The 20,634-nt window shown below is 43.2% G+C and overlaps 1 protein-coding gene across 1 annotated transcript in view; it reads left to right on the plus strand.

Annotated features, from left to right (window-relative positions):
• The window catches only part of NTSR1 (neurotensin receptor 1), a 47,617-nt gene that overhangs the window by 12,629 nt on the left and 14,354 nt on the right, over window positions 1-20,634 (plus strand). The window contains exon 2 of the mRNA XM_015881684.3: window positions 18,098-18,299. Coding sequence (XP_015737170.1) covers window positions 18,098-18,299 — 202 coding nt within the window. The remainder of the gene's footprint in view (window positions 1-18,097; window positions 18,300-20,634) is intronic.

Raw genomic sequence — 20,634 nt, forward strand, 5'->3', positions numbered from 1 at the left:
GAGTGAAGGTAAGCATGAATCACCACGTCACGCTCATGCTTTCTCTTTCCTTATGCATCTCTGGCATTAAACTGAAGATAAAGGGGAGAAAAAGTGTGGGTGACACCTGGCTGGCTTCCTCCTTTGGGCCTCCCGGAGGGATGGTGACATGCCCTGGGCATTTTGAGGAACAAGGAAACTTTCATCCACAGATAGTGCTCTGCTTTGGAACTCAGTGGCAAACTGAGCACATGAAATGGGATTGGTGGTGTAATGGAGGAGAGTGGCTGGGTTTAGGGGGCAAGGAGCTGCAAGTTGACTGTCCCAAACCTGCTCTGTTCCAGGTGTATCCCCAGCCTTGAAGCATGTGCTTTGCAGGGGATGGTTGCGGGATATTTTTAGCACGCTTCAATTTAGTGCAGGTCGCAGAGAAATAGAGCATCAGTATGTGAAAGAGCTGTCATTCCACTTCCAGTCTAGCAGGAGTAACACATTGACTTATTTATGAGAGCAGTCAGCTCCCTTCTCTCTGTGTCTAAAAATCTGCTTTACCACTCCCAGCACAGAACAATAATTTTACTGTCAACATTTATGCCTCCATAATAAAACCTTAAATCAGGCTAAGCAGGATTTGAGGGAAGTGGACATGTTCCCTGTTTATTATATTTTTCACTCTTTCCAAAATATTCCACTCTTTCACTGTCTAAGCCATCGGGCAGCAAATCACTGTGCTGGCCAAAAGGACGGAGAGGAAATTATTTTTCAAAGAATGAAGGTTTCTGGATAAACCAGTGGCTGCAACAGTTCCCAGTGGCTATACAAGCCTTTGGGTGTGGATGTTGCTCTACCTTCCATCAGGAGGGCTGGCATGAGGGCAGCATCCCCCCTTCTTGTCCATCCCTCATAGCTGCACTTCCTTGCAGGAGGAGAGGAGCCCAAGTGCACAGCAAACATCAAACTGTTCATTAAATCTCAAAAGACAACATCCCGATGCTTTGTGCCCAGTAGGAGAGGCTTAATCTGTTAGCTGGAAAATGCCCACATTGAGAACAACTAATCTTTCACCTAGAGAATGAAGATATTTAATGCTCCCTGCAGCAGAAGAGCAGGTGGATGCCTCTCAGTGGCACACCACGAAGAAAGAAAACATGAAGAGCTGCAGGGAAGCCAATATAGAAAGCCATGAAGGCTTTCAATGACCACCTGCAATGTCCAATGTTATTCTGAAGTCTGATGTGAATTTTTCTGCCTGAAGTGGAGATTTGGGGATTTGTGTTTATGGGAATGCCAGATTGATCTCATGGACTAGATTTTGGTGGTGCACTGAATGATGCCTGCCACGAGTATGAACAGTCCTGAATGAGTCACTGAGGGTAATGCAGATGGGGCTGATAACCAGCAAGAAGGGCTTGGCCAGAACAACAGAGATCCTAAGCTGACATGTCCTCGTGCTTCAATGATGTAATTATCTTCATGAAAAATGCCAGTTCTTATTAAACAATTGCCTGTCATAATTGTCTCCAAATCTGTCATTACCAAGGAGTCAGCTGTCATTTGCAAAGATGTGCTTCTGGAAATGTCTCTGTCTAATTCCAATGAGATGACCCGGCAGAGCATTGCTGCAGAGTATAGAAATAACCCTGGGGTGTAACAAGGGTAGAAAAGCTCCATGCTGGTGCTCCCCAGATGCTGCTCTGATGTCTTGGGCTGCAATAGCACAGCTCAATCCTCAGTACTGCTCTTGCTCATTCCTTAGTGCTTGTCATAGGAAAGCTGGGGTCAAAGGCTGCAGGGATACATCTGCTCCCAGTGGCCAGAGCCACAGCTTCTCCTCCATCCTGTCTTTTCCACCGGAGATGTGCCTTCTCCACTCAGCAGAAAAATGGGGTTGGTGGTTTCATAGTGAAATAGTTCACTTCCAAAGGAAAAGATGCGTTTGGGTCAAAATGAGAAAAAATAGAGGTGAGGAATTTATCAAGGATGAGATAAACAGACCAGTTAGTTTGGGGTCGACCTATAGCACTCTGTGAACCTTTATTCACAGCACAGAGCTTGAGTTGGGGTGAAACACTTTGTTTCCCTTTCTGCTTATAACCATCTTCTTTTTTGACTCAGGACAATTCTGAAATAAGACAGAAGGTCAGCATGTTTTGTTTTGTTTTATTTAAGATGTTGAGAAGAAATATGTTAGCATTTCTGAAAATAAATCAGTGTTTAAAAGTGTTGCACAGTTCACCATTTCCCCCATTTCTTGGTCCTTACGACAGTGTGCAATATACCCTTAAATGCACAAAGCTTTTAAATTATACAAACAGGTTATATTTTTTGCACAGCTTTTATAGTCTCACTGTACTGAGTCAAAGCATTTCTGGTCTGGCTTCATCTGACACTGTTCCAGGTTCCACTTCTTTGAAGCATTTCAATTAATGCATAATAGATAAGTAAACAGAGGTGTAAATTGTCCCCTAGAAGTTTGGTGCTGTCTTCTTGGCATTCTCTTCTGATGCATTTTGTTTCAAGCATCTCTCCTCTAGTTTCCCCATGTTTTAGCCTGCTAAGGATCAGATGTTTTCCCTTGCTTGTGCCAGGTATACACCAGGGAGAGTATTTAATAAGCTTTCTAATTGGCTCTGAAGATAACAAACCAAATAGCAATCAAATGGTGATACCTCTCCCATTTCACATATGTTTCAGGCTTTTCTTGTTGTTCCAAGGTTGTGCAGGGACTCTGTACCATTAAACACCAGAAATCCCCTTTTCCATCAGTGTGATCCCTGCAGAACTTGGCACACTTCACAACCAGCTCCAGACAGATCCCCCCCTGTGAAATGCTTTGATGCACCATTTAGGTGGCATAACACTGTCATTAGGGCTGTGCTTTTCCAAATTAAGCAGTGCAGGAAACAGAAGTTCAGATGAATGAGGGCTGTAAGTACAGGAGAGGAGGTGGCAGTGAGGTTGGGGCTGGGGCAGGAAAATTCCCATTCAACAAATAAAAAACAAATTCAAAAAATACTATTAAATAGAGCTGATTAGAGAGAAATGAAGGTAACCAACAGCCAACACAGTGAGATGTGGATAATCAAGGAAGGCAGCAATAGAAGGCAGGAGAAACATGCCTTGGTGGGGAGCTGTGCAGGTGACCAGCTGCAATGCTGTCTGTGTGCAAGCAAGGAGGAAGCAGCATGCCTGAAAAATCTCCGAAGAAAAAAACATTTGCAGCTGTGATAAAGTAATGCTCAGCAAATTCCCTGGGCTGGCTGAGGTCTGGCTCTGCTTTGGCGATTGTCCTCCTTGCTGGTGATCACTCACATGTTGATTGTAAACAACTCCCAGCAGGGAGTTGAGTTCTTGCAAACGTTTACTTTCTGTCTTAAAATCAAGTAATGCTTCCCTGAGCTGGAAATTCGATACAAGCCAAACAGAAGGGATGACTCATAGGAGTGTTTCCCATTGCCACAAGTTTTACCTGCAGAGCTTTATCTTTGCCAGCTCCATCTAAGCGCATCAAACGTTAAGGATGCGACATTCACATCTTTGGTTACACCTTTTTTTTGAAGCCGTGTAGACAGCAGGAGAGTACCAGCAGGGCAATGTGCTTTCACCCTTGTTCCTTTGCTTATGATACCCTTGGCTGAACCTTGCTTGGCTGTTACACTACAGCGCATTACTTCATGTGATCAGACTTTGGTGTGCAACAAACACCCGCCTTCATCCTCATGTGCTCTGCTCCAACATCCTTGTTTCTCCATCAGTGCCTTCAGTGCTAATGGAACAATCAAGGACCCAGATGTTTAATTCCCTTGACTCAGTCTCAGAGTGCACAACATAAGACAAATAGGAGAGTCACTCTTTCAAGCTTCCAGGAATTCATTTAAACCACAGATATTGCTAGCAGGCCAATTCCTCCCTGCCTTGATGAAGTAGCACGCTTCTTTTCCCGAAGTCTATATATTGCTTTATTCATTTGTAATATCCACGTATTCAGTCTGCAAGCCTGGCATTTCAGCTCCCCTGTGCATATTTTTATTGCCTTTAGTCAAAGCAATATTACGTGGGAGCTATAGTGAAGAATGGGAAGACAGACTTCACAGGTCAATTTAAGGCTTTATTTTAAACTTCGCTACAAAACAGAGAAATCCATTGTGAAAATGCTTGGGAAGAAAAGGTTTAGATTAGATTTCACTGTTTTCTGCCTCCGTTTATTAAGTTGAATAACAGGAATAATAAAATCTCTCTTGTACCCAGAAGGGAATGGACAGTTTTGCTTAATGAACAGCACAATGGTTTTGTCCATAAAATGCTGAATAAATTCAGCTTCTTTCCACCAGTTCAGCACTACATATGCTATTCTATTCTCTCCATGAAAATTCATCTCAGTGCACAAATACGGAGAGCTAATGAGAATTCTCTACACTTAAAGGGATAAATTAAAGTATCACAATTACCAAACTGTCTTCCATTAGATGGAATTATTTATGAGAACTTGTCACTTAAAAGACTCTCAGTTTTCACTGAATCAGAAATCAAGAAGTTTAAGTCTGCTGTCATTTATTTTTTTTTCCCTACCAGCTTGACACATCTCTTCCTATATTGCAATGAATTGCTTGAGAGAACAGAGTATGGGATTTCTGGCATCTTCTTTATCCACTGTTGCTCAAGCGGAGCCCCTCAAAACAGCTCAAAGCTGTGGTGATTGATACTCACATGTCCTGGTGCTCATCCTTACGTGACCAACAGGAGGGTCCTTCATGGAAGGTGAACCTGAAAAAGCTTAAATTTATTGCCCTGACACTGAATTTGCTGCCAGGTGCTGAGTACAGGAAACGCAGTCCCACCGAGTAATTACATTCCTCAGTATTTTTGAAATGGACATCTCAGATCTTTTATGCTCCTCCTTGCATCCTCACAACTTGAAGATGCAACTTCTTTTCAACTGGAAGAGGAAAATAATATTAGAAGTGCTCCCATAATCCATTTTGAGTCAGGATTTTGGGTGCAGAGCACAGTGAACCAAACAACAACAAACAGACCCAAACCTGGGCTAGGAGGCTGTTCTTTTATTTCACATAGAGCAGACACCTCACCTGCACATCAGGAGGGCAGTGTGAATGCAGCTTGCCCATTAACAGGCCAGCATGAGCGAGTCAGCATGACCCTGTGGTGCAAAGTGGTGGTTCAGGAAGGGAAGGGGTGCTACACCATGGGCAATAGGCAGCAGAAGGGGTCACAGAAACCTCGAGGTGAGGGTGAGTTGGGGGTGGTCCACAGTGCATCTGGCACAGACCTTTGGTCACCTCCTACAGTGATGGACATGGCATATGCTAGGACTATGGCAGAGCTGTCCAATAACTTCTGAATGTAAGAAGGTTTTGGGCAAATAAACATAAGGAAGAGAGTCAAAGGATGATTTCACCATCAAATCCTTGTTGTGTGGGCTGTTATAGCAGCAACAGAAAGAAATGTGATGTGTCAACCTGTTTGCTGGCAGCACAGCCAGGTGCTCCATTTCCATGTGCTTGATCTGAAACCAGTATATAAGGAGTGAGTTGGAAATTAGGAAAAAAAATAGGGACTAAATACTCAGTTGTTGGCTATGAATATTTATGACAACATTGGACTTGCAAATTTAAGGCAATTTAAATGTCAAAACCAGTGTAAAGTCTTACCTTTGGTAGATAAGGCAGAGAAAATTTATCTTGATTACAAGTCATAACATAAGGAGATTAGCATCTCGGGGCAGCAGTGATAAACACTTCTGTGCTATCCCCTTTATAAGCCATGTACTTCACAAAGATGAGAATTAATTTTAATAAAAAAATCACCCCTTAATTAAACAGTTAGGTAATTAACAGGGAAATCCTGGTTGCATTCATGACACTGTGATTATTCCATCTAGCTAAATCACCTCCTCTACTGCACAGGCTCTACCTCCATAGCTCTTTGAGGAAGAAAGGTTTCTATTTGAGACAGAGTCTTCTTGTTTCTGAGAAACTTACCTTAGGGATAAGTGATTCTTGCAAGTAATTACTTATATTACTTATATTTTAAATGGAAATCATTTTAGTTAATGCATAGGAAAGACAAGCACAAGCAGTGTCTGTGGTAGTGTCCCTGCAAGCAGGGTAAGTGGCTGCTGGGCATTCGCCGGGGTTCCACTGCTGATTCCTGCACTGGAGAAGTAAGAGTGTCAGGAGCTGGTTTCCACTCCAGCTTCTAGGTCAGCATATTTTGCATCCCTCCATGGACCTTCTTGGTTTTGAGAAAAGCAAATGTGAAAAACACCCCTACTGTTAGCAGGCTGCAAATTGCTATACAGGAGGCTGAGCAGCCACGGGGAAATGGAAATTCTTCTAAACCTGCAATCATGATCTAAATTTAAGGAAGAGCAGTTTATAACTTTACAGGCCTCTGAGACCCCTACGGGCCCCAAGGAGTTAATTGACCCAGCAATTCACACTGGCCTCATCCATCAGACTTATAGCCAATTCCCAGTGCTGGCTACAACCAGCTGCTTTGGGATAAGGTTCAAAGAAATTAAGAACAGCAAAGAAACCAACCCACTGGCAGAATATCTGCCTCCCGCCACTCATCTGGTGGCTGGATTAAGCCTCAAAGCAGAGGTTACATAAAGTCTGCATGCAGTAATGACTCCTCAGCAGCTGCACCAGAAATGAATCTGACATTTGTCCTATTAGTCTCATTTGCAGTCTTATCCTGTAGCATTTAGCTCCACGTGTTCATTTTGCACTTCAAATAATATTAAAAAAATAAATAAAAATCAGTTCTGAGAAATGGATGTGCAACTGGGACTTGGCTTTGCTATGGTTTGCAGCAGAGCGCCATGACCTCCTTGGTACATGTTGTTCTGGAATCACTTCCTGAAGAGCTGTGAGGGTTTGGAGTTCTGCTGGCCTTGGAACCTGTGGTTCTGAAGCCAAATGGGACACACTGGGGCCTGACCTACTCAGTACAGGGGATTTTAATTTGCCAACAGAGTCACTGGTACCAGAAAAGGGAGGTTCCTGTGCATGCTCTCCTCTACAGCCACATTAGGTTTGCAATTGCTTTCCCTGCCTCCACCTTCCCTTGCTCCCCCTCAAGCCATCATATACTCTCATTCTCTACCTTATGCATGCTTACCTCCACAGTTTCTGAGGTGGCAGATCCCCTGAGATCCGCAGAGCTGTCAGGTTTCCTGCAGCTCCTCCATTTGCTTCATCTCCCCCACAAAATGGCAAAATGTGCCTCTCCCTCCTCAGCACAAGGCGTGTAATTCTACAGTCATAGCAGCAGAGCGCATAGTATTGCTGTAGAAATATCAAGTAGGTCCCTTTTAAAGTAGTCTGTAAGCCTGTACATGCATAGTCACCCCATCTTTCTTAGGGAATTCCATGGTTTCCAGCATTTCAAGACCTAAAACAATGATACTAGAGTAGCCCCATGCCCTCACTGCATCGTAAGCATCCCTCCCAGCTGGATTTGATGCTCCTGGAGGGATCGGCTTGGGGTAGAGACATCCAAGATGACTAAGTCCACCTGGGAACCTCTTGCAGCTGCTCCTTTTCCATGAAATCCCTTCATTTGCAGTGCTGACCCAATACTCCCCAATGATCTCTTGTGTTTGGCCGTGGCTTCAGTTCCTGGCCAGGTCAGCCCTTGTATCCATCTTCATGGAGAGTGACCTGTCTCAAACCTCCAGTCATGCAACCTGCTCACTCAGTTGTAAATGCACAATCGTTTCAAAGTTTCCTTGGAAAGAAAATAGCTCTGAGCGTCTCTGCTTATCTTTCCTTCATTTTTTTTTCATCCCTTTCTGCCTTTATCTGAGCTATTTGTATGTAATCTTCACCCTGCAAAGAGAAGAAAGGTGCTATACATGTTGATAGACAGAGAATGGGATTTTTCTCTCTCTCTGGACAGATTTCTTTTCCTTCCTCCTCCAGCATTTCACATCCTCAGCTCTCCACTTCTCTCTTGCTGTCAATACTTTTAGCAATGGATGGACCCTGCAGATGTGCTGAGGAACACACAGTGCTGTAGAAAAAAACAACAGCCATATTCAGATCACACAAGCTGGGCTGAGAAAACACCTGCAAATCATGCAGGTCATTAGAGAACAAGACGTCATCCAGGATGGAGGCTGCTGATCCCCATGCAGACAAGGTCTCTTCTGATGGGGTAGGACAAAAACATTCAGGGCCACCAGCCTCACTGTGTGAAGGAGACAAGGTCCTGCTTCTCCATGAGCAGCCCCTGGTTTGAGCGCTGTGTCTGCAGTGTGCACAAATTCCACGCTGATCTGTTTGCTCAACACTGGCCAATGTGTGTACTCTGAAGGAAAGACACCTTATCTCAGCTGCTCCCAGAAGGCAGGAAGAGACCTCCAAAAAATTGACTGTAATATAACGACAAAATGACACATCTGGTCATTCAGGCTGCCCAAGAAAGGCAGACGTGTCAATGCATTCCAATTCATGCTGGGAACATGGGAGGACAAAGTCGCTCCCAATTCACACTGTATTCCTATTCTTGTTCTGTTGGCATTCAGCTTGTGATGTGTGGGAGGAAATGTAATTAATGGAGGACAGTGTGTGGCAAAGGAAGACAAATGTGGTTGTGTATTCTATTTAGGCTTTACCCATAGCAAGAGTGGGGGGGAAAAAAAGAACTTGGCCAGCAAGGAAGTGATGTTCTATGAAATACAAATACACTTTGCTCCTTCAAAAATAGAAACTGCAGAGAAATTACTGAAATTTTCTCAGGTCCAACAAGATCATAAAAGCTCTGAGAGCTTCTTGAATGGTCCCATGATCACAAATCAGGGAATTAAGCCTTCAAAAAAGAAAAGAAAAAAGGTGTTGCTTGATTTGCCTTGGTTGTGCAGTTCAAGCACAGCAGAGGGAGGTAATTTTAGTCTTCCTCAAGATACTACCTGGTCGAAGCTTTTTCCTCATCTAATCACCCTGATTAAGAGCTGCATAGCTGTGTCTCTCGGAGCAGCGGGGAGATGGAGGAGAGCTGCGCACACTCGCTGCTTCTTGACCTTGTTTAGTTTTGAGAGATCAACCACATTTCCAAGGCAGCAGCACATCTTGAAGGAGAGATAGAGATCTCTCCATCCCACTTCAAAGCCTGATGAGAAGAGGGATGAGTACGGCCTCCTGGGAAGGACTGCCATGGAAATAGGGACTTCAAGAGGGTGTTGACAACATTAACTCACTCAGGAGAGTGCCCAGGGCTTTGCTGGATGTAATGATTCAAATCACAGCCTTTCCCAATCACCTTTTTCCAACCCTACTCCAGAAAAGATTTAATTTCTTCATTGCAGAACCCAACCTTCTGGAAAGACCTTATGGGCAAAGTCCTGCCGTTCCAATAATGCTAAAAACCCACACTGCCAAATGCCATCACTGTACCAAGGCCTGGTTTTGTGTGCATCAGGCATTGGTTTGTGCCCCTGTCTGTTGGCACTGCTTCCATTTGCAATTAATTTGTGTAAACTGGAAAAAATAAAGATAAATTGTCTGTGCTGCCATGGCTTAATATTGCAATTTGGGGAGGAGCTGCCACATTTTCTTAGTAAACTGAGGAATGTTCCAAACTTCTAAAGTTCAGACCCCCAGAGAGATTGTTAGATTTTAATTGCTACCTTAATCAACATTTATTAGTGCTAACCAAAGCTTCTCGTGGATTTAAAATTCAACCCATTTGTCAACTACTAATTATTTTAAGTAGACAAGCTGTTATTTTACCAACTATATTAAATGAGACTTTTCAGCACATATGAAACATTACAAGCAGCTTCAGAAACTTCGTTCACGAAAATAAATCAACAGACAAAGCATTCCTTGCCATGACCTCACTTGTCTCTCAGACATCTATAATGTCTCTTATCCCCTTTCTACCTCCATCTCACCTGGCGAAGATTGTAAAAGCAGTATCAGGTCCCATGTGTTTCAGGAGGAGAATGATTTGTTCTTTCCATTTGATTCTAAATTAACTCTCCTTTGAATCCCTCTGTGGCCTGCGTGCCTCATGCATCAGGCTGAAGTGTGCAGTGGTTGGCGTGGTTTATTGCAAAGTCTCTGCCTCAAATCTTTAGGATCATCTGGGGGCTGGAGATGATTTATTAATTGCCCTCCACTCTGAGCATGTGTCTGCCTGTCACTGAGCTTGTTTCACCTTGGCCTGCATCTGTGGATGCAGCACTGTGGGCTGCATCCCCACTTCCCCACCTTGCCCCCAGCAGCAGAGGTGCCCCCACCACTCCTGCACAGTGCAGGACCCCACTGTTCAGTGCTCACACCATGTGAGAGCAGAACAGTCCCACATGTTTCTCTAGCGTAATCCATCTGCCATACATTGCCATAAGAGTGTGGTAAGAGAAAAAGACACCACCATTAAATTTAACTCTTCACTGATTGTGCAGCTACAATTCTTTGCCTCTTACATATGCTGCCATGCTTCTGCCTTTTGCTTACTTCCAAAACTCTGGCTAGAAATTCCCAAGCTGCTCTGGTCCCTTTAATTGATTTAATATGTGCAGAGCCTAAAGCCATCCATTTTGATTATCAGGGCTGAAATGACTCAATATTACCAAATGACAGAACAAGAAAAGTTGGGGGATAATTGACTGTCGCCATGGTTTGATTATTTTTTGACATGCTCTGTGTGAGACAGTATCCAAAGTATAATAGTCTCATTCATTACAATGACTATCCCAGGCGTGAACTGAAGAAGTACAGAATAACAAGCAGACATTAGGGAAGCAAGGCTTGCAAAAACAGCTGCTGTGATTTATTTACATGGCGATACACCAGCAAGACATAGGCATAGTCTGCACCCTCATTAAGCCTGCAGCAGCTGTTTCTGCTCTTGTCCCAGCTGCAAAACTTACACTGCAGGAGCAGGAGCATTGGATATACTGAATGCTTGCACTCGTGGCATGAGAAAGAGGATGATTTTCTTGGTTTTGACAAGGACTTCATTAGACACCCCCAACAGGGAGCACCATGCTGGGCAGGCACTTCCCGTGGATGAGAATCCACCACGTGAGCACCACTGGTGTGCACTGCACTGTAGAAAAGTTATGCAAGAAGATGGACAGAAAATAACGGCAAAATCTGGATTACTATGACTCAGATGTCAGAAGCATGAGGCACTACACGAGCATTTATTGAAATATTTAGAGGGCTGACAAGCAGCAGGGCTGGAAGAAAAGAGATATATTGTGATAGGTGCTACAGGGCAATGTCCCTTTGGCGAAAGCAAGTAGGAACCCAAATACCAGCAGATAGCGAGAACCAAAATCCAAATGCAGTGGTAAATTATTAAAAGCATATTCCCAACCTGTCATTTGAAGCTGAAGCATTACTTCCCCTTCAATAGGATATAGCTGGTGAGGAGGGTGAGAGGGAAGCAGTAGCAGCGACCTGCACATTCAAAGGGAAAATTGTGAACATTATTCACTGAGCTTTTGTTCAACCAAAAATATTGCCCTAAATTGTGTAATGGGTAACTCGATCTGAGAAGCAAAGCTGGGGCCAGTGAGCATTCTGACAGCAAACAAATTGACTTTATTATTGTTGCAAGAAAACTGAGTAAATTTAATTAATTTACCTGGTAGCTCAATGCACGCGATGGCAGGAAAATAAGGCCTGGAGGAGAAAGAGCTGGAGATCTGAATCTTTCAGGTTAATGATGGCATGACAGAGGACCAACAGTGCTGTCCTTTCACTTCTTTCCTCCTCAGGATGAACAGGGAGGGGCAGCCAAGCTGGACCATAACCTTGTCATCTTACCTTACACACACAAGTCATTGGCAGTAATCTCTAGTCTGAACAGGGCCCCAAACTTCATCACCTTCATCAAGTGCCACGGTAGGGAGGTCATCTTGTTTTGGTTGAGGGTTTGTTTTGTTTTTGGCAACTGTCTTATTTTTTTCTTCTACTTGAAGAAATGTTCTTCCATCCTTCAGTTCTATGGAGAGGTGAATGGTACAGTAAGGTATTCTGCATCAACACTCAGCAAACCTTAAAACCTTCCCACATGCCCATCTCTCCAGCACGTTATTTTCAGGATTTCCTGAATTTCACAGCTTTTCTCTACCGCTTGGAGCCAGAACCACAAGAGCCATTCAGATCTGAGAGTGGTGCCCTAAAGATCAGGAGAGGAGGAAATTTTCTCTTATGAATATTTATAGTGAAGGTTTTCTGACATTTAGCAAGGTAATGAGTAGCTCTGAGGTCCCCAGGGGCTTTCATACTTGGATATTACCCCTGTGTACAATTAGGAATAATAAGCCTTATATCAAACACTTATGTGTGATTCATACCTTTCAGCTATTACTTATGATAAGTCTGAAAATACCTTAGGTCACAGGATTATAACAATGCATAGTAATGAGGTTAAATGATCTTATCAGCTATCCAGTCGAGATCAGGAATGCCACCATTACTCAGCGCTGTGACATCTTTGCCACCCCACCATAAGCAAGAGACACTTTTAAGTTGTTCTGCATCAGATGTTGTTCTTTATGAACAAATGATTTCTCCATGGAGGAAGATTTATGAATGGGAAAGCTGGAGGAATGTTTTTGCCATGGAGATTTGATGGATTTTTTGTCAGCATGCAATTTATTTCCATCTGTTCTGTATCTGATTAACTCCTGCAGAGTGTGTGATTAAGTTCACTTCTCAAGATCATTAGCTGCTCTGCATTCCTGTTATAGTTCATCAGTGCAGGACCTCACACAGGCTTGAAAATCTTACACGTTGATTATTTTTAATGTTCTGTTCCAAACTGACTGGTCATTCTCTTGTCATGTCCCTGGATCCAAAGAGAGAAGGCGTGTCGCTTTACCACTGCTCTGGAGCAAGCACAGGATGCTAACAATAACAGATTTTAGGTGGACTGAGATACAGCGTAGACTGAAAACAATGTGTGCTATCATTGTTAGCCACGTGGTAACATGCATTTTATTCTGATCAAAATATGTACCCATACAAAACCTAAAATTTCTTAGTGGGAGCAAGCAGCCACAGCTCTTTTATATCACCCTCGGAGCTGCCTTGGAGTAGTTCTACTTCTGTGGATAGAATAAGACCAGTGAATGGATGTCTCAGTAACTGAGGATCATATGTCCTTGCCACATGATTAATTCAGTCTCACTGACATGAGTGGGTGCAGAGCAGTAATGTCATGTGGACAAGACCTGGTCTGGTTGCTTGGGAGCATCAGTCAGATCCATCTGATGGTCTATATTCAGGCTCGTGTGCTCTTTTTCTTCACCTAAGCGCTGGTACCTGCAGTCTCCTATTTGCAGACCCTATCCAAAGCAAGAAGAAAGCTGACTAGAAGAAAGAGACTCCTGCAGAGTTCTAAAAAAGAAAGGTTTGGCCAATTTGAGCTCCTGCAGCTGATGCCAGCTGAGCTCAGCAAAACCCACTGAGTTATTTAATGAAAAGCGGATTGAGAGTCTGTATTTGAGGTTTTCCTCTGTTGTCTTTTCCCCTGAAGGATGCATTTGAAGACTTCCACACCTGCAGTCCAAAGAAGTGAACAGTAGAGCAGTTTGAGATGAGATTAGAGCAAATCACACAATCACATTGTGTGATGCTGAATAGAAGCATAGAACTTAAGGTGTGACAATAACCAGAGGTTTCCATGGCCATGTCTTGTCTTTGGCCATCTGCCATGGTGATGATGGGATATAACATCCCACCACCCAGATCAGCATCAGATTTTTACACACCCAGCCTGGTCACAAGACAAGGGGGGTTCATTTTGCATGGCTGATGTAGTGCTGGCAGGTGACGATGGTGTCACACAGCATCACACTGTCAGGGCTGTTCCACATTGCAGCACCAGAAATAAAACGTGACAGGTAAGCTTGTGTGAGTTGAAAGAGAAATGTGCAAAGATCAAGCTCCTGCTTAAGTGCCCTCTTAGAGCTCCAGACCTACACAGCATTCAGCACCCAGCCCTGCTCCTGTCTGATTATTGTTTGAGCTTCTGTGCCAGGATGCACTATGTGGGATAAGGACCAGCAGTCCTGTGCTCAATGTTCTGTACCTGCTCCAGCAGCTCTGGTTTCTTCCTTTGTTCTCTCAATTTCATACACTTTTAGGCTTCATCTTGAGTCCACAGATTTAATTTAGATATTTACTGAATTAATGTTCCAAAACAAGAAAGACAGGAAATACTTTGTACTAAAATCTAATGCTGAATAGTATGCTCTGAACCAAGCCACACTGAAATTACTGAAATGCCTCCAAATTGTTCAGTAGAGCTGAACTCCCTTTCTAGGATGTTTTCCAGCTTTCATATTCCTTCTTGTCCCAGGTAGTGGCTATGAGAACAGTTGTTGCTCTCTATCACCACTTACAGACACAATCTCTCCTGCCCCACTGTATCCAAGGAATGGCATGGAGCTGCTCACTGCTCAACACTTGGCATGGTTGTTTGGAAATCTGTGTGAAGAGGGGATTTAACTAGATAGGAACTTGTAAGGGGAATAAAAAAAAGGGATTATTTAATCAGATATGTCCTGTGAACATCGAACACAGGTGGCAAAGCCAAATGCTTCTTTTGGTATGCCAGCATCATGCACACCTCCCAGTCCTGCTTTGTATTCCATAGGTTGCTACACCCACAAATGGGGCAGTGTGATTATTATTCCTGAAGTTATCCACTGAGTGGTTAAAAAATGTTATTTCCATCCACCAAGTGAGAAAACTAGAGATTTTTCAACTATATGTAGTCACACAGGATTGTTTGGCAGCCGAATGTTGAAGGATGTGCTTTTCTGATTGACATATGCTAACAATGCAGCCTCCACAGCCAGGAGGAGGAGAATTTACTTTTCATTTCCATTAGAAATCAGGCGAACCAGAATGTAGTAATTGTTAAATCCCAGAGACGTTTAATTGATGTGCTCTAAAGCATGACACCCTGCATCCTCAGCCTCTCCATCAGCACTGCCAGGAAACCAGAAAGGCAAATCTGAAATGCCAGCTCCTTTTGGGTCCTCACAGCCATTTTCCATGTGTGTCCTCAGAGGTTCAAGAGGTCTCTGGGACAGCTGAAGATCTCTGCACTGAGAAATCCAGGCAGTGAGGGAGCATCTCAGCTCTCTGCCATGAAACAGGAGTCATATACAAGGGCTAATGCTGCCCTATATCTCAGATGTCCCTTTGTCTAGTCTGGGTTCTGGTCCATGCTGGTGGGGGTCCTGTCTCTGTTCCTTGGGATCTCTGGTTGCTGCCTGCATTTCAAGCTTTGTTTGCTTTGTCTGTCTGTTTATTTAGAGAAAAAGCCCATGTATAAATATATATATATGAAAGGCAAGTTCAAAAAACATTTCTCTTGTAGTCTCATTGAAGGTGCTTTTTCAGATAAAAACTCTCACTGGAAATACTACGAGCCATTCTGGTACCTGGCTTTCTTTTGTTAAACTATTAGCAGTGGAGGTGCTTTATTCACTACCATATCTCCATGATTTTTAACATTTAGTCACTTGAGTGGTCCGAGACCCAGTCAAACAACTTCTAATACCTGCTAACAGCTTCCAAGCAGTGTTGGATCACATAAGCAGCCAATAACTGGCATTGCAGGGCTCAGACAATTGGATATTGCTGGCAGCAGAAGTGACTTGCTGCTGGAGCAGAGCCTTCCTTTTGGATTTCCTTGGCATGACAAGTAGGAGATAAAAACTCCTTCCAAAGGGGCCTTGGGGTCCGTGCTCCTCCATCAGTCGCCCTGCAGCACAACATTCACACAATATCTGATTCACATCCCTTGTTTCATCCCTCTGGGGAGCTGCTAGGCTGAGCTCTGTGCCCACCTTCCCCATCCCTGCAATGAGCGAACCATGCCTGCTTCCTGCGGTAACCCGGGGAAACCACAGCAGCCGTGATGCGAGGGATGGCTTGGCAGAAGCAAACCGTGTCAGAGTGGAGCTCCGCAGAGCCTGGGGAGCCTTGTCCCAGACCAGCACCTTCCCTTCTGCTGGCTTCAAAGTGCTGTTGGAGGCAAAGCATCAGCACTGCCATGCCCTGTGCACAACCCACTAAGAGCCAGGGACAGCACAGAGCACAAGGGCTGTGCTGGGGGAGATCTGCTTCACTGGCTCTTATTGTCTTCAAGTGTTTGTGTTTGAAAATGAATTTTTTTTCCCCACAAATTAAAGCTTTCCATCTCTTTGAGTTTTGTTAAGTACAGGAAGGCTTTGGTACAAATCACAACCAGATCGAAATCTTTAAATGGAGCCTTTCATGGAATGTATTCAATTTTTGCACTTATACTGTAGCAATTCATAATGCTATTCTTGACGGTTTCTCAAGCTCTTTAAAAACTTCACAGTACAGTTAGGGAACGAATCAAAACTTGAAAGAAAGCTCAGAACAGACTTTTTGGTTTCTATGTGATTCCATTAGACAAGCCTAATTTTTAGCTTGGGCAAAGCTATTGAGTGAAATTCAATGAACTCTGAATCTTAGGTGGCAGAGTGAAGTGCTTCCTTTTGCTCATTTGCAAATGATGTTTGGTGGTGGCAGAGGACATTCAGCAGCTAAAGCAGCACAAATAGCCATGTGGGACTGAAGGATTCGTTTCCATTGAGCTGGGTTAAGCTCGAGGAAGGCTTTTCACCTCTGTGTGTGCCAGCTCAGCGCAGCTGCATTGTGAAAGTTAAATAAAGCGGGTTCTTTACAAGCACAGATCGCTCTCACTGTGAGAAACTGTTATTTTGTGCTGGCTGAGAACGTGCTGCCTACCACTTAAGGATCTATCTTAACATCTTGAAGCAACTCCAAGAGATAACTCTTCTCTGTATGCAGGAGGCTGTGAGATGTGCTGTCTTTTAGAAGACAAGGGGAGCTTGGAAAGCTATATATTTAATAACAGAGACCATTAACAGCTTGCAATGGGGGAGTATATCTAGGAATTTCCTCCGGAAATTATCCATGGTGTAGCTCTATTATTATTACAGGAATAAACAGAGTCAATGCTCTCACAACGTGGACTGCTGGAGATGAAACCCAGCTGGTACTTTTGCTAAATGCACAAAGTTGTACAGAGGCTTGATCTAAAAAAGAAAACTTTGGCAACAACAGCACTGCCTGTCTTCAGCAAGAGAGGAGTTACATCTTGCTTAAATTTATGAACATGGAAACTTAAGTGCTTCTGATTGTCAGTGCACCTGTTACCCGTACGCTTACGTTCTTAGTTCTTTGTTTTATGCACCCCATGTTGCATTGTGGGGGCTTGGGGATTTTTGCTTCATTTTCCCATTTACCTTTGTATTTTTTAATCCTTCTGGAGCAAAGAGAACATGTATCTGAACTAGATATTGAGGGTAGAACAGAAACCTGGACACAGCTAATCTTCTTCCCAGGCTACGTTGCTAAACTGAGCTCCAGCGAGTTGCGAGGCAGAGAGGGAGGCCCTCCCTTACGAAGGCTTTCTGCTTTTAGTTGACACGAACAGTGACTTCCACTTGATTCAATCACTGCTTAATTTGATCCTCCATTTAATTTTATCAAAACTGTAGTAATCAAATAATTTGTACTAAAACCATTATAACTTCCACTTGTTTATTTCGATCAATTTTAATCCTTTAAGGCATAAGGTTTATTGGACAATTTGATTACTGGCTAACAAAAAGCCGTCATTAAATCTACAAGGGAAGGCCAGAGCTGAAATATCCCGAGTAGAGCTCATAATAAAGAAAAAATATAATAACATACTGTTATTTAGGAGTCATACTCTGCACAATGAAAGCTACAAAGCATTCTGCCACTAGCAAGATAAAAAGATAATGATATCTTTTGGTCATGACACTTCTGGCAATGAGCTGCCCTGAGAAGGGAAAGACATTGTAATTGGGTGTGAGTGAATTTGCCTTTTCTTTGTGTTGACACCACTAAACGAATGCATGACAGTGGTGTCTGAGCTTTCTCTATGTGCAGTGAGCCTTCAAAACCAAAGGCAAAGTGCAAGAGAAGGGAAAATACTTCCACTGCAGGATGCTACTCTTGCTGTGAGAAATGAATCACAATCTCCTGCCTTGCTGACCATTCCCCTGCCTTGACCGTGTCTCGTTTCTCCTCCACAGGTGAACACATTCATCTCCTTCGTGTTTCCCATGGTCGTCATTTCGGTGCTCAACACCATCATTGCCAACCAGCTCATGATCATGTTCAAACAAGCTGCCCAGGAAAACCAGGTCTGCACCATTGGTGGGCAGCAGACGATGCTCAGCATGTCCATGGAGCCTGGCCGTGTGCAAGCCCTGAAACATGGTGTCAGGGTCCTGCGTAAGTAGTGGCGTTTTGAGCCAGCTAGAAGAATCTATGTAGATATGATCTAAAGGGCAAGGTTGAAATTGGTGAATGCTTTCATTCAAAACATCTGAAATGAAAAGTAACTTCTTAAAAAAATCCAGATTACCCCTGAGAAATGCTTTGAAATTTGCCATTATTATCCAGTTCTCAACCCAAAACCCCACATTTTGGAAACAAATTTATTCCTTCTACCAGTCTCCCTCCTTCTTCTTTTTCTTGCTGAGACAACAAGAGTTTCTTAGGGAATTTTATCTTTAATTTTCTTTTTCTCTCAGAGACACTTTTCTGAGTCTTAATCTTCCCTTAAAGGATAAAAAAAAAAAAAAATTCGTTATAGAGGAAGGAAGCTAGAGAGAGATTTAAGCATTATTTAATTCATTGTTCTCAATGGAGGAGAATTTAAGGCATGTAAATTCTGAATTGAAGGAAAAAATATATATTCTCTGAGACAGAAAGAACAGGCAAATATAAAGCTTTTCTGCTTCTTTTTCTATCCCTGACTACCTCCAACCTGAACACCTCCCTTCCAGCTGGTGCTGGCTTCAGGCTCTGCGTGTGGTGAGGGAACTGATATAGTTTTAAAACCAAGGGTATTTTGTGGGGTTGGGTTTGAACAGATCATCCTGAGTGGGCACCTTGTGCAGGTCACTTGTGGGCACACTGCTCATGGCCATGTAGGCGTGCGGGTCCCCTTCTGCTGCTGGAAGCAAGGCATTGGTCTCCTCCTCATTCTGCAGGCAAATATAGGGGCTGCTCTGGTGATCTTTGCTTTGCCAGAGGAGTGTGGAAAATTGGTTTTCCCCTGATGGTACACACAGAGAAATGAGTTTCTTGCAGTCACAGCTTTGATTCAGATTGCAATTTTCCTTCTTTTTTGGACAGAAAAAAAAATTATCGAGTAGCTGAGATTAAGAAAAGAAAAATCTTAATCAAATCTGGCTGGTTTTCCTCTTCAAAACTTTGACTTACAATTTCAATTATGTAGCAATGTTAAAATGTCGCTATTTCTGCTGATGAGAAATCCAAGCCTGAAGCGAGGCAGTGAGGCAGTGATGGGCGACCGCTGTATCGCCTGCAGAGAGATCATTCCTTGTTCCTGTGCTGCACACAGCCGGGGTCAGCCCAATCTTCCCTGGTGTTCTGCTTATTACACCAGCCAATGATGCATTATCTTTCCCCCAAACCTCCCAGACCAACATATAGAGCATATAAACACGTAATACAGAGCATATGAACATATAAATACATTACTATGAAGATTATATTGAACGGGGCTGAATATGAAGCCCTATTGACTGTTGGCTCTGCTGGAGAGGCCCCTGCATCTCCCAAAGTCAAGTACACAGCTCTGAGGGAAGGTGAGTCTTTCTTATATGCTTTCCTGGGAGCCAAAGTCCCACTGTCACCTCAGCAGGGTTCCCAAGGGACACGTCTGCACCCCTTGAGCTGCATTTTGTCTGCTCCCTGCCAGATTTTGCATGCGGTGTTGTGCAAACTTTGCCTGAGCTATTCCTATCGCAGGCAAGACATTGCATTCTGTCCCAAAGCCAAATTGGAGCATTAGGGTGCAGTAGAATTTTAAATAAATAAACAAATAAAAAGCTTCTCGGAGGATTTTTATTAAAGTTTGCAGGCCTCAAAGCGGCTGCAAACATATTTTGGATGAATTCCTCAGCCCAGTTATTGAAAACGCCTCCATCCAAATTTCAGGTGCAATAAAGGGTTCACCTTTGTACTCATAATTACTGCAGTGTCTCAGACAACACTTATAGCTGTGAGCACAAATGGCCGTTTATGAACTGATGGATGAGAATTAACATCGCAGAGAAATGAGGCAGAATTGTGATCTTCCTGGATGGAGACAGAAAGAGATTCAATATTTTATTCTTCCTCCAAACAACCACAATTAGAGTGGTAACAAATAATCCTTTTCTTTTGCCTTTGCTTGCCAATATGTAAAGCTAAAGAATAGACCTGCTCTCACACACAAGCTCTCTGAGGAAGAGCTTTTGAATGAGTTCAAAAGCAAAACCGGCTCAGCATTTTAATGATTCCATCAGCAGCAACTTAGGCGTTAAATATCTGGCTTTATTCCCTTCCTTTTCTTTAATTCTCAGAGCTTCGGTTCATACAAAGGTTAAATAAATGATCCTGCACTCAGGAACCGAGTGGTGCTGTGAAATTCCGGATGCCTTAATCAAGCAATCTGAGGAAAAACCAAAGAATCTGGTAACTTAAACTGACAGATGATAAAGCAAAAGGAGTTCAAAAATAACACCCTAAAAAAATCTATTAAAATATACTGGTT

The sequence above is a fragment of the Coturnix japonica genome, chromosome 19 (assembly GCF_054131305.1).
Source record: "Coturnix japonica strain WE chromosome 19, WE-NBRP24, whole genome shotgun sequence".
In the NCBI taxonomy this organism is placed as follows: Eukaryota; Metazoa; Chordata; class Aves; order Galliformes; family Phasianidae; genus Coturnix; species Coturnix japonica.